The 12,888-nt window shown below is 51.5% G+C and overlaps 1 protein-coding gene across 1 annotated transcript; it reads left to right on the forward strand.

Moving 5' to 3' along the window:
* Nucleotides 1-9,041, forward strand: SLC2A10 (solute carrier family 2 member 10; the record flags this gene model as incomplete). Its single annotated transcript, XM_082669984.1, is given in 5 exon segments — nucleotides 1-42; nucleotides 44-1,373; nucleotides 1,809-1,931; nucleotides 3,153-3,288; nucleotides 6,906-9,041. Coding segments are annotated over 5 exon segments (1,710 nt in total). The 3' UTR covers nucleotides 6,985-9,041.
* Nucleotides 9,042-12,888: the final 3,847 nt, after the last annotated feature.

The raw sequence follows: 12,888 nt of genomic DNA on the forward strand, positions 1-12,888 counted from the left end.
ATGGAGGGGTGGACAGAGGGAGAGGAGGTTGGGTGGACGCTCTGGCAGGAAACATTCTGGACTCTGTCCCTGTTACTTTTGTTTTCCAGGCCGACCCTCACTCTTCCTGGCACTGTGTGCCTCTGTGTCTTTGCTGGGCGGCCTGACCTTTGGCTATGAACTGGCAGTCATATCGGGTGCCCTACTGCCACTTCAGCTTGACTTTGGGCTAAGCTGCTCGGAACAGGAGCTCCTGGTGGGCAGTCTGCTCCTGGGGGCTCTCCTTGCCTCCCTGGTAGGGGGCTTCCTCATCGACCGCTATGGCAGGAAGCAAGCCATCCTCGGGAGCAACTTGGTGCTGTTGGCGGGCAGCCTGAGCCTGAGCCTGGCCAGCTCCCTGGCCTGGCTGGTCCTGGGCCGCTCAGTGGCTGGCTTTGCCATCTCCCTCTCCTCCATGGCCTGCTGTATCTACGTGTCAGAGCTGGTTGGGCCACGGCAGCGGGGAGTGCTGGTGTCCCTCTACGAGGCAGGCATCACCGTGGGCATCCTGCTCTCCTATGCACTCAACTACGTGCTGGCCGGTGCCCTCTGGGGCTGGAGGCATATGTTCGGCTGGGCCACTGCGCCTGCTCTCCTGCAGTCCCTCAGCCTCCTCCTCCTCCCCCCTGGTACAGTTGATGCTGCAGCCCACAGGGACCTCATCCCCCTCCAGGGAGGCGAGGCCACGAAGCTGGGCCTGGGGAGGCCAAGATACTCCTTCCTGGACCTCTTCAGGACCAGGGATAACATGAGAGGCCGGACCATGGTGGGGCTGGGGCTGGTGCTTTGCCAGCAGCTAACAGGGCAGCCCAACGTGCTGTGCTACGCCTCCACCATCTTCCATTCAGTCGGCTTCCGTGGGGCCTCCTCGGCTGTGCTGGCCTCCGTGGGGCTTGGCGCCGTGAAGGTGGCAGCCACCCTGACCGCCATGGGGCTGGTGGACCGAGTGGGCCGCAGGGCCCTGTTAATCGCTGGCTGTGCGCTCATGGCCCTGTCGGTCAGCGGCATAGGCCTTGTCAGCTTTGCTGTGCCCATGGACTCAGGCCCAAGTTGCCTGGCCGTGCCCAATGCCACTCGGCTGTCAGGCTTCCCTGGAGACTCTGGCCTGCCCAGTGGCTTGGCTCCGCCTCTGCGGCCAATGACCGACCAGAGCCCAGGGCGGCCAGTCTTGTCAACCTCTGAGAAAACCAAGCCTCATCCGGGAGCTGGGGACCCCACTGCCCTTCCTCTGCCAGCCTTAAGCATCATGCCCGCTGCACGCCCTTCTCCTGCCCCTGAGCATGCCCTGCTGCACTGGACCGCACTGGTCTGCATGATGCTGTTTGTGAGCGCCTTCTCCTTTAGCTTTGGACCAGGTAAGTGGAAGTTCTCTTGCAGGTAACTCTGGAGCCTTCTACCTCTCCTAGCGGGAAGGCTGGGGACCGAATCCGTCAGGGTCTCAGAGGGACTAGAGGTGGCTTGACCATGAGAACAATGAACTCAGATTTCAGGGCTCCTTGCTTCTCTGAAGGTACTTCTTCCGAGGGCAGAGGCCTAAGTTATGTTTGTAATATTTTCTTTCTTATAAAGGCCCCAAATAAAGGCCCCTAAGCTTCAGGCCTCATAAAACCAGAATGTGCCCCTGGATAGCTCACTCGGAAGGGTTTTAGCTGGAAAGGAATTTAATGAATAGGGTGACCAACCATCCCGGTTTGCCCAGGACACTGAAAGTCTGATGTCCCGGGAAACCCCTCAGTTTTCTGGGCAGACCCAGCTGCAGCCTAAGAGTCCTCCCTGCTCTCCTGTCCTAGTGACCTGGCTTGTCCTCAGCGAGGTTTACCCCGTGGAGATCCGAGGGCGAGCCTTTGCCTTCTGCAACAGCTTCAACTGGGCCGCCAACCTCTTCATCAGCCTCTCCTTCCTCGACCTCATTGGTGAGTCCTCTGACCTAATCCCTTGGCCCGGTTCCTTTAAGATCCAGAAACAACTGCCTCCAGACAGAGCCTGGGCCTCCATATCGTCCAGGTATAAGTCACAGAAAACCCCAGAGCACCAGGGAAGGGTCTCTGAGATGCTTCTGACCCAAGGCCAGGGGTCATCGAGGCCAGAGTGGGCGGGGCTCCTTCCCTGCAGGGCCCCAAGGCACAGTTCTTAGGGTTTAGTTGTTTTCCCATTTCCTGCACCCAAGTGTTTCCTCTTCAAAGGAGGAGCCCTGGGGGACTGTGAGAGATACTGGCAGAAGAACCCACCCACCATGCCTGTCTCCCATACACAGTCTCTGGGAATCCAAGCTTCTCCCTGGTGCCTCAGTCTTCAAGCATCCCCTTTATGTGGGATGAATGAGTGAGAAAGAGAGAGGAAGGAGGGAAGGAAGGAAGGGAGGGAAAGAGGGAGGGAGGGAGGGAGAGAGGGGAGGAGGGAGGGAGGGAGGGAGAGAGGGGAGGAGGGACGGAGGGAGGGCTTATTAGAACTGTATCATATCCCTATCATCCCCATCTCACAGACTGGGAAATACGTCCTTCCCAAGTCTGGCCAGGCAGTTAGTTAGAAGACTAGAACCCAGTCTTCCTCCTCCCAGCCCAGCACTCTCCCTGCTGGAATAAGGATTAAGTGGAGGTCAAGCTGGTGAAGGGTGGCTGCTCGGAGGCGGTGTGGCCCTGGCTGTTGGAGGTGAGAATGGTGTCTGAAACGTCATTAGTGCTTCTGCCTCCACAGCCTTCTGGGTGGAGCCGAGGCTTCTGCCTTCTCTCGCAAACCAGTCACACGCCAAATTGGCCGAATGCTTGATTCATTGAAAAACCGATTCATGGAGTTTCTGAGGATGGTTTTTCGGAGCTGAGCTTTGCCAAGGCTGCCCCCGCAGCTGTCGTGCTGCTGAGGTGGATGTCATTTTCCCTCCATGCACATTTTCAGGGGCCAAGGGTGCACCTCTGGTTAGTGTATGGCCAAGATGTTGGTGGATTTGGGCCCCGGCCCTTTGCCTGCCTCTGGGACAACCAGTCCTACTCCTGCTTTAAGATACTTTTATCTCACAGCGTGTTAGGCATACTGCAAATCTACCATCTAGAGGATCTGCTTTGGGTGAACTGATTTTCAGTGTTCGAGGAGTTGGCCCAGGCTGTGCCCTGTCCACACTCCCACCCCGTTTTTCCCAGGTGCCGTTGGCTTGTCCTGGACCTTCCTGCTCTACGGGCTGACTGCTGTCTTCGGCCTGGGCTTCATCTATTTATTTGTCCCTGAAACAAAAGGCCAGTCGTTGACAGAGATAGACCAGCAATTCCAGAAGAGATGGTAAGGGGGCCAGGGCTAGCCTAGGGGGAAGAGTGGCATCAAACCCTGAGCACTTTGCTTCAGGATTTTAGCCATTACACTTTCCCTTTGCAAAAGAGTGTTTTTCTTCTCTTCCTGGTGTTCTTACTGCCTGGATACAGTGAGTTTTGTCCTGTCTTCAAACATGAACTCTTTTCCCTGAGTTGTTTTGTGTCTTCCTACAGCAGAGTTTTATTTGACTTTGAGCTCAGCTCATAGGAATTTAAAAATCATGCCGTTATGGACTCATAGGAGGTTAGAATAGTTAGATCCTAAAACCACAGAATCTTAGAGTCATGGAAGCTCAGAGAAACAAAATATTATAATCATGGCCTTTTGAATCACACACAAAGAACTCTGAGCATAATCTACTCACTCAGTGGGTGTTAATATGCCACACAGTGTTCGGGGCGTAGGAAATGTGTCTGAAAATAAGATGGAGAAGGTCCTTGTCCTCACGGAACTTCCATTCTAGTAGGGGAGGGGAACAGAAAATAAATAAGCCAGTGAATGCAGAAACAAAAGCATTTCAGTTAGTGATGAGTAGCTGGAAGAAAAGGAAACTGAGCAAAATATATTGAGAGGGTCTGGCTGGTGGAGAGGGAGACAGAGGGGCACAGGGTTGTGGCTAAATCAGAGTGGGTGTCAGAGAGGGATGCCCTGAGTAGGTACCATTTAAGTGAATGAGAAGGAGGCAGCCACGTAAAGATGAGGCAGGGCGAGGCTTCCAGGTAGAGGGAGCAGCAGGTGCAAAGACCCTGAGGTTGGGAGTGTATCTGGCATATGCAAGGAACAACAAGGAAGCCAGGGTAGCTGGATCAGAGAGAGCAAGGAGGGAGGGGAGGAGGAGAGAAGATCAGATTGGCCAAGTGGGTAGGAGCTAGATCACATAAGGTCTGTAGGTCCTAGACAGGGGTTCAAAACCTTAGCATCAGGGACCTCGGGCTGTTGAAATAAAGAGTACTGGGGGGGGGGGTGTCAGAAGGGACCTGAAACCACCATAGTCCTAAGCATCCTTGGCAAGTGCCCCAGGTTGCCTGTTGTCGTAAAGGGAGTCACCAGCGTCTGACTGCCCGTTCTATTCCTGGGAGGCCCTAACAAATTAAAACGGTAAATCATTCTAATGGTGAGTTGGAACTTGCCTCCCTGCAGCTTCCTGCCAAGCCCCAACCTGGCCCCCAAAGGGATGCAGAACGAGTCCATGTAAAACTTCAAACCTGGTCCACCCCCGCCCAGAGTGTTCTCTGCCAGTCGCACACTCCCAGTTTGTTGCATGACACCTGCGGGGCCCTCAGCAGTCCAGCCATATTAGTTAGGAGACAGATTTGGCTGCTTGGAATAGGCTGAATATAGGGGGTCCGGGGCTGGCGTTGAAGCTGTGCTTCAAGGGGTCATCCAGGGTCCCAGGCTCCTTCTCTCTTGTTGCTCTGCCTTCTCTTCAGTATAAACTTTTCCGCATGGCCCATGGGGGCCACCACCTCCCTGAAAGAGGGAAGGGGAAGAGAAGGACACACAACCTAAAAGATCCACACGTCACTTCCACCTACAGCCCTTTGGATGGAACTTGGCCACATCCACCTGCAGGGGCGGCTGAAAAACATGGTCTTTAATCTGGGTGCCATGTGCTCACCTAAACATCGAGGGTGCTGTTACTAGACATAAAGGAGGGACAGATACTAGGAGCCACCTGGAATCTCTGCTATACCAGCTTTCTTGGGAGAAGATTCCAGACCCCTCCTCTGGAATAAGAAGCTAAGGAGGCAGAAAGGCAGGCAGAAGCCAGCTTTAGGGTGAGGCAGGAGGGAATTGCAGCTCAGGGGAACACTGAGCTGGACCTGGGGACTCAGGAGCCTGGGCCAGACCTTGGGGAAAGCAGGCTGGATCTTCTCCAGCCTCAGGAAAAGACAGGAAGTTAGGGGCTTTGGCTGGGTCCGGAGCCAACTTTGGCTGGGTGAGCCATCACTCCAGCCCTTACCGTTCAGGGGGCCCCTGATATCACAGGCCACAGAGAGAGAAAGAAACTCACCCGTGGGGAGCATGGGGACACGGGAAGCTCCAGAGATCTTGCAAGCAAGCACTAATGGGACCCTTCTTCCAGCACCAACTGTTCTCAGTGCTGTGTTGCTCCCTACAAGAATCACATCCCCAGGAGAAAGTCTGATTGGCTAAGCCTGGTTTATGTGCCCACCCCCCTAACCCCCAAATTGGCCAGGATAGGGCAAGCCGCCTCTATTGACAGTCCTACGAAGATCACATGCAACAGAGGAGACCTAGATCCCCAAGGAGACGAGAGGATGGAGGCTGGATGGAGCGACCGTCTGCTGCTGTGGGGTTTACTTCTATTCGTGTCCTCATGCCGCAGATGCGCTTGTTGGAAATGGGGACCTGCAGCTTAACGGTCTATTTCCTCTGCTCCTTTAGAGAGACATCAGTAACCGAGGGGCTCAGACGCCCTTGCCATCAGTGGCCACTGAGTGCCATAAGCATGTTCCTTTCCCTTTCACATCAGGGTACTTGGGTTCAGAAGAGACCTTTCCGTTCCCAGGGTGATATGATCACCAAAAGAGCTTTCTCAGGAATCCATTCATTCACTTTCAGCAAATATTTTCCAAGTGCCAGCTAGGAGCCAGGCACTGTACTAGGCTCACGGGACAAACCTGTGACCAAGAGAAACCGTGTCTCTGGAATGAGGAGGAAGTTACATTTTAATGCAAAGGGGAGAGATGGATTACAGAACACCCAAATGCAGGAATAAGATAAATGAGAGTGGGGTTTATATCATGAGGAAAATAAGGCAGGTTAACTGTCAGAGGGCGAACAGTGGATTTGGCGGCAGTGTGGAGCTTTCCATCTCTTCAGCTAGGGTCCAAGTGTACCATGGGTACATTAATGACGCAAGTTGATCGTGAGCTCTTCATGACATTGAAGGACATTTTTGTGTACCTGTTATGTTCACTGGTCTATTCCCAGGGCCTAGAACAGTGCTTGGCCCATGACAGGCCAGCAGTGACTCTAGCTCTAGTGAATGAATGAAAGGATGCTCAACGAAGGCCTCTGCGAAGAGGTGGCAATTGAGCTGGACCTGAATAATGAGAAAAAGCCATCTTTTCCAAGAGCTGGAAGAGAGTGTCCTAGGCAGAGGGAACAGCCAGAGCAAAGGCCCCGAGGTGGGAACAAGCTGGGGGTTTTGAAGAGCAAGAAGGAGACCCATGTGGCCGGGGTGGAATGGGAAGATGGGACTGGAGGGCGGTGACACGGGAGAGGCCAGCTGCAGAGAGGGGCTTGGACATGAGGCTGTGAGTGACGTCACTTCTCAGCAGGAGTGACAGGAGTTGGTCTTGTGCTTAGAAAGGTCAGTCCTGTGATTAGGAGAACCGGCTGTAGGAGGCGTGGGTGGACACAGGAAGATGGTGGGGGGGGGGGAGCGGCTGGGTGGTCCAGAAGATGGAAATGCGCATTAAGGCAGGAAGCAGGGAGGGTCAGGTAGGAGTGGGGTGGGGATGGGATGGGGATCCCAGGTGTGGTCCACTCCCATCACCCCCCAGGGAAGGCCACCAGGCCCCGCCACCCTCTGACGCCACTTACTCTCTGCTCTCCAGGTTCGCCCTGAGCTTTGGCCACAGGCAGAGCTCGGCTGGCATCCAGTACAGCCGAATTGAGGTCTCTGCGGCCTGCTGAGGAGTCCATCTGGAAAATGCTGGAACCATGGCTTTAGCAGACAGCCTTCAGCTTCCTGCTTGCCTGGGTGCCAGAGCATAAGTCCTAGTTGGTCCTTCAAGAGGCACCCCTGCTCCGGAAGAGGTCTGTTTTGCTGGGGCAAAAGGGATGAAAATCTGAGAACTCAGAAGTCTTCAGGTGGAGTCTCAGGCTCTGAGGGTTCCTGAGGCTCTGCCTTCCTGCCTCAGTTTCCCCACTGACTCTGCGCATCTCTGCAGTAATGAACTTATGATGAGAACATCTTATGGAGACTTCGTTGCTCTATGGGCTTTCACAAAGGATCTCGAGGGTACCACCCTGGCAGGAAGTCTCTCCTGGAATCACCCCTAAATCCAGCTGAGGATACCATATTCTCTGCTCTCTTTTTCCATCTGGTTGGGACTTTCTGGGGAGGGGGAAGCCTGCTTTTTGGCTCTCAGATCTCGTTTTGTTCAACCCCTCTGATTCTCTTACCTGGAATATTTGTCATTCACCAGCAACTCAGATGGTTGGTAGGAGCTCTAGTCCTGAGTTCAAGGCCTGAGGCTGCTGGTGTTCTTGCTGTCGGACTGGGGATCTCAGCTTTCCCTGTATGTGCAATGGGAGCTCTGACCCAGGGGGTTCTTAAGATCTCTTCTGATGCCAATGAGCTGGAATTCTAAGTGCCGGCAATACCACAGATATTCAGCATGGGTCCTGCTCTCAAGTTGCTAGTCATCTCTTTCAGGGACATAGGTTTTAATTAGGGGAACGGTGAACAGAATTCCAGAGTTGTGTGCACTAAAATCCAAGGACCGTCCTAGTGCAGGTCACGAGCTCCAGGAGCTGCTTCCAGGATGGCGCTGGCGGACTCTGCAGAAAGGAGGTGGGTCGGAAGCTAACAAACCTGGTTGTCGGTGTGGCCTCCACCTCTCGGCAGCTAGTGACCCTGGATAAGTAACAACTCCCTGAAGCCTCAGTTTCCACATCTACAGAATGGGTATGACTATGCCCCCAGGGGTGTAATTAACCTCTGTCTCCCATCAGGAGGGTCTTCATGTGGTCCCATTCAGCTGGTCAGGATGGACGGGATTTCTGCTCACCCTCAATACCCAGGTCCCCACCTTTGGGATGTTGTAAAGGGCCACCCCCTCCACCCCCGCCAAGGGGTGAGTCAGACGGAGACTGAGCAAGTAGCTCCTCTCCCACAGGACTCTGGCCTCCCCTGAGTCCTTGTCTCTCATTTCTAGCTACTTCCCTTAGATCCAGTGGTGTGTTGGAGCCGGCTTGTGCTGGCTTGTGAGAGCTGATTGTTAAATTTTCAGGAGTTTTGCAAGCTCGTTGTTAAACACAGCTGCTAAAAAATTAAATTATTTAAATTTATACTTAAATAAATTATATTAAAACCGAGGTAATACATACTAAAAACTCATCACTTCCTTATTTTACTCCATTTTGCTCTCATCTGTGCTCTTAAGGTAATTTACACCTATTGCCTCGCATGAGGAACGTGGGGTAAGGGCACTGCCCATCCCTTGCCGGGTCTGCCTTCAGTGACCCACGGGGAGTGCATTTGCACCGCAGGGACTGGGGAACACCACAGATCAGGGCTTGATTTGTCGTTTTGTTGATTGTCCAGTCTTAAGAATGTGATGGATACAATGTTAATAATGTAAATTAAACTTAACAGTGTGTTCTGCCTGTAGTTGATACGTTGTGAACGGCACAAAAAATGGAGGGGATTATTATCCAGTGCAGCCAACAGGTGACTCATGTCACTGGTGAAGGAGTTTGGACACAAGTCTTTGTTGTTTTACTTTTGTCTTATTCATTAACAGGAACAAACATTTCAACTAGCATTCATGTCAGAACTGCATTCATGCGTCAGTGACGTCAGCAACTTCTTTGCTGAGTCATATTGTTGTCAAGCATTTCTTCGTGGTCTAATTTTGTTAAATCGTGGCTAAATTGCAGTGACAGTTGGCTTTGGAATCAAGAGGTTGGCAGAAAAATCAACAAAAACATTTCTGTGAGAATTAATTGGCTAGATGGCATTTACAATAAAGAGTATTTACAATAAAGTATTATTATTTGTAAATTTTCAATTTTTTTTTTTTTTTTTTTTTTGCAGTACGCGGGCCTCTCACTGTTGTGGCCTCTCCTGTCGTGGAGCACAGGCTCTGGACGCGCAGGCTCAGTGGCCATGGCTCACGGGCCCAGCCGCTCCGCGGCATGTGGGATCTTCCCGGACTGGGGCACAAACCCGCGTCCCCTGCATCGGCAGGCGGACTCCCAGGCACTGTGCCACCAGGGAAGCCCAAATTGTCAATTTTGTGCAACAAACACATCCTTTATTCCAGTAAAATTTACACACACACACACACACACACACACACACACACACACACACACATTTTTTCCCTGGAGAGCAGTGATTAAACATTTACCAGCCCATCACTGCTTACAGCTGTCCTTTTGGCCCCTTCAGATCTAATTCTCTACCCAGGGATCCCCAAACCTTCTCAGTTCTCCTTTCCTATCAGCCTAGGAGAATGCTCTTCTGGTCTTAGGGTGGTTTCTCCTCTTTTTTGTTCAGGGTCATAAACTCATAGATCAGGTGGGGGATGTAGGTGAGTGAAGTCCACTGTGGTAAGACAATAGGAAGTAGTGAGGTCTGTGGAAACAGGTGAACACAGGCCTCTCTATCAGGGATGACTGACACTCAAGTGCAGCTGGTGCCTGCCATGAAGGAATGTGAGCCCATTGTGGCCTGACCATCTGAATTAAAAAAAAAAAAATCCAGTAATTCAGACTTTGGTGTAAAATTTCCTGATTTTTTAATAGTGGCAACTGATTCTTAATTGAAAAAATCATTTTTTAAGCTCAACTCAACACACCTGTGGCTAAATCACAGCCTTTAGTTTGTCCCTCAGTCCTTGATGTCCTGTGAGATATTCTTTTCTTCTGGGTTTTTGAGGATCCCAGCTTAAATCAGAGCAAAGCAAGTAGCCAAGTAGCCGAGTAGCCAAGCAGCTTGAATTGAATAGGTGGGAGGGGTGTTACTGAACATGAAGGGAAAGAGACATGAAGGGGAAAATGGTTGAAATCGCAAACATATTACCCTGGGACAACTAGGTGTGTGACTTGAGTAACTGCTCATCTGTATAATGGGGACGATACTACTCACTATACAGAGATGATACCTGTCAATCACTAGTTCAGGGCTGGGCTCATCGCAGGTGCTCAAAAATGGCTGAGTAAGTGCCCCAGCAGCCTCCAGGGGCATCTGGCCCTGGGTGGGGAGAACAGTGAGGGCAGTTCAGAAAGGGGAAGAGCATCAGAGAAATCTACAATTTGAGGGTACCTACTAGGTGGTCAGAAATTGGGAGCACCAACCAGAAAAGTGATGTGATCTGTTCGTTGATCTGCAGGGTGGGGACTGGGTAGCTCTCCTTCTCCCAGATAATCCCTGAATCACTTCAGGGAAGCCTTTCCCAAATCCTACTCTCACGCAGAGCGTTTCACGTGTGTGTCCATCACCTAGCACCTTCCTGTAGTTTCTCACATTGCACTACACAGACTACTTACTGAACGCTCTAAAGTGATTTGCTTTTCAACTTAAATAGACGGATTTTAAAAGGAAACTATATTAATTTATTTTTTCACTCAAATGCATATTTATTGTGCTTCTGCTGTGTGCTGGACACTGTTCTAGACCCTGAGGGCACAGCAGGGAACAAGACGAAGAGCGGTCATGTTAGTGGGGGAGATAGATTGGAAACAAGAGCTAGAAATGGGGTGGGTGGAGAGAGATGGGAGGGAAGGAGGGAGGGAATGAGGAAAGAAGGAAAGGAGGGAGGGGGAGGGGGAGGGGGAAGGAAGGAAGGAGAGAAAAACAGAGAGAGAGATGCGCGTCAGTTAGTGATGCTTATCAGAGAGAACCCCTTTGAGGTGGTGGCGCCTGAGCACAGATCTATATGATCTAGAGGAAGCCATGGAAGGATCAGGGGCAAGAGTATCCTGGGCAGCTGGCCCAACATGTGCAAAGGCCCTGAGGTAAGACTGAGATTCCATCTTGGAGGAATGCCAAGGAGGAGCGAGTGGAGGGTAGAGTGATGGCAGAAGACAAGGGGGAAGTCAGCAGGGGTCAGGTCATGAAAAGCTTCCAGAAAACAGAAGCATTTCAGACTTTCTTCTAAGCATACCAGGAAGCCACCACAGAACTTTGAACAGTGGACTGACACGATCAGACTTAATGCCGTCAAATACCCTTTGTTGGTGATGTTGGTGAGTACCAAAAAATAAATGAATGTCAATAACAGAAGTAGAAAGAAACCCAGTTTCACTGAATTCTTACGAAATACTGTCATCTACTGAGGGCTCTGAACTTAAGGCCTCCTCTGTGGTGAAAAAGGGGGCTTCGCAAGTGTGAGCGAGGTGTAGCACCGACCTAAGATTGTGTCTGGATTGAAAGAACAGTGATGTGATACAGCACATTTATGTGATGTTTGTGAACCATCTAAAGACATTTCCAGTGCCATGGGCGACATGCTTCTCAGTCTTTGGTTAATGCAGTGCTACGGTGAGATGATCAAGGAAGCCATAAGCACCAAGAAAGAGACAGGGGGCCTCAGTTACTCTCACATCAGACCCTCCTGGAGAGGAGCGCTGGCAGTGTCAGCCTGGAACCAGTGAGACACCAGCGAGGTCCCCACAACATGTGTCCTTCAAGGAGGAGTGAAGGGATGGGGGGATGGGTTCCTGCAGGAGAGGAGCAGGCTGTGTACACCCACTTAGCATCTGCCTGCTGCTTCCAAGGGGCTGGCCTTTCATGGGACGAGATGTGAAACCAAACACAGCCTGTGCCTGAGGTCATGGGTCATCAGACCTGGAAAGGAAATCTCCACCCCTACTTTGCAGGTTAGGAAACCAAGGCTTACAAGGCTGATGACTGACCCTCTCCTCTCCAGCTCCCGCATCTGCTTGGATGACCCCTCATCAGCACAGCTCTGCCAGGCTCTGTACCTGCCATCCCAGCGGCCTCCTGCTGCACTTTACCTGCTCCGTCCTGAACATGGTCAACCTCAAGCACTACTCACCCTTAATATTTTATATCAAACATCCCACTTCCTGGTCACCACGTAATAACTTTTCTCCTAATACGCGAATGCTCCCCAAGGCAATAATTCTCTGACCTCACTGAGATCTTTCACCTCTAAATGCAGATCCCTGACCCCAGGGATTTTGCTTTTCCAAAATCCGTCAAGAAGCTCATGGGCTTCATTCTCCTTCTTGTCCAATCTAGATCCCATATCCCAACCTTAGAATCAATCCCTGCAAACACCGTCTTGTAGATTAGTCACACTAATGCTGGATTAATGTACAAACCTGCTTCACGTAGGCAGAAAGGTCAGAGAGCCTGACAAACAGGTTTCACTTGGAACCCAGGAACTCGAACCTCATACTCACCCTCCAAATGCTCCTTCTTCACAGCAAAGGAAATACTCAATAAGTTGAAAAGACAACCTACAGAATGGAAGAAAATATTTGTAAACCATAAATCTGATAAGGAGTTAATCTCCAAAATATATAAAGAACTCAAACAACTCTATAGCAAGAAAGCAAATAATCCAATTAAAAAATGGGTGATGAGCTTCCCTGGTGGTGCAGTGGTTGAGAGTCCACCTGCCGATGCAGGGGACACGGGTTCGTGCCCCGGTCCGGGAGGATCCCATATGCCGCGGAGCAACTAAGCCCGTGCGCCACAACTACTGAGCCTGCGTGCCACAACTACTGAGCCCGTGTGCCACAACTACTGAGCCCACACACTTAGAGCCTGTGTTCCACAACAAGAAAAGCCACCACAGTGAGAAGCCCACGCACCACAACGAAGAGTAGCCCCCGCTC

This window comes from Grampus griseus (assembly GCF_964374135.1).
Source record: "Grampus griseus genome assembly, chromosome: 14".
Taxonomy (NCBI): Eukaryota; Metazoa; Chordata; class Mammalia; order Artiodactyla; family Delphinidae; genus Grampus; species Grampus griseus.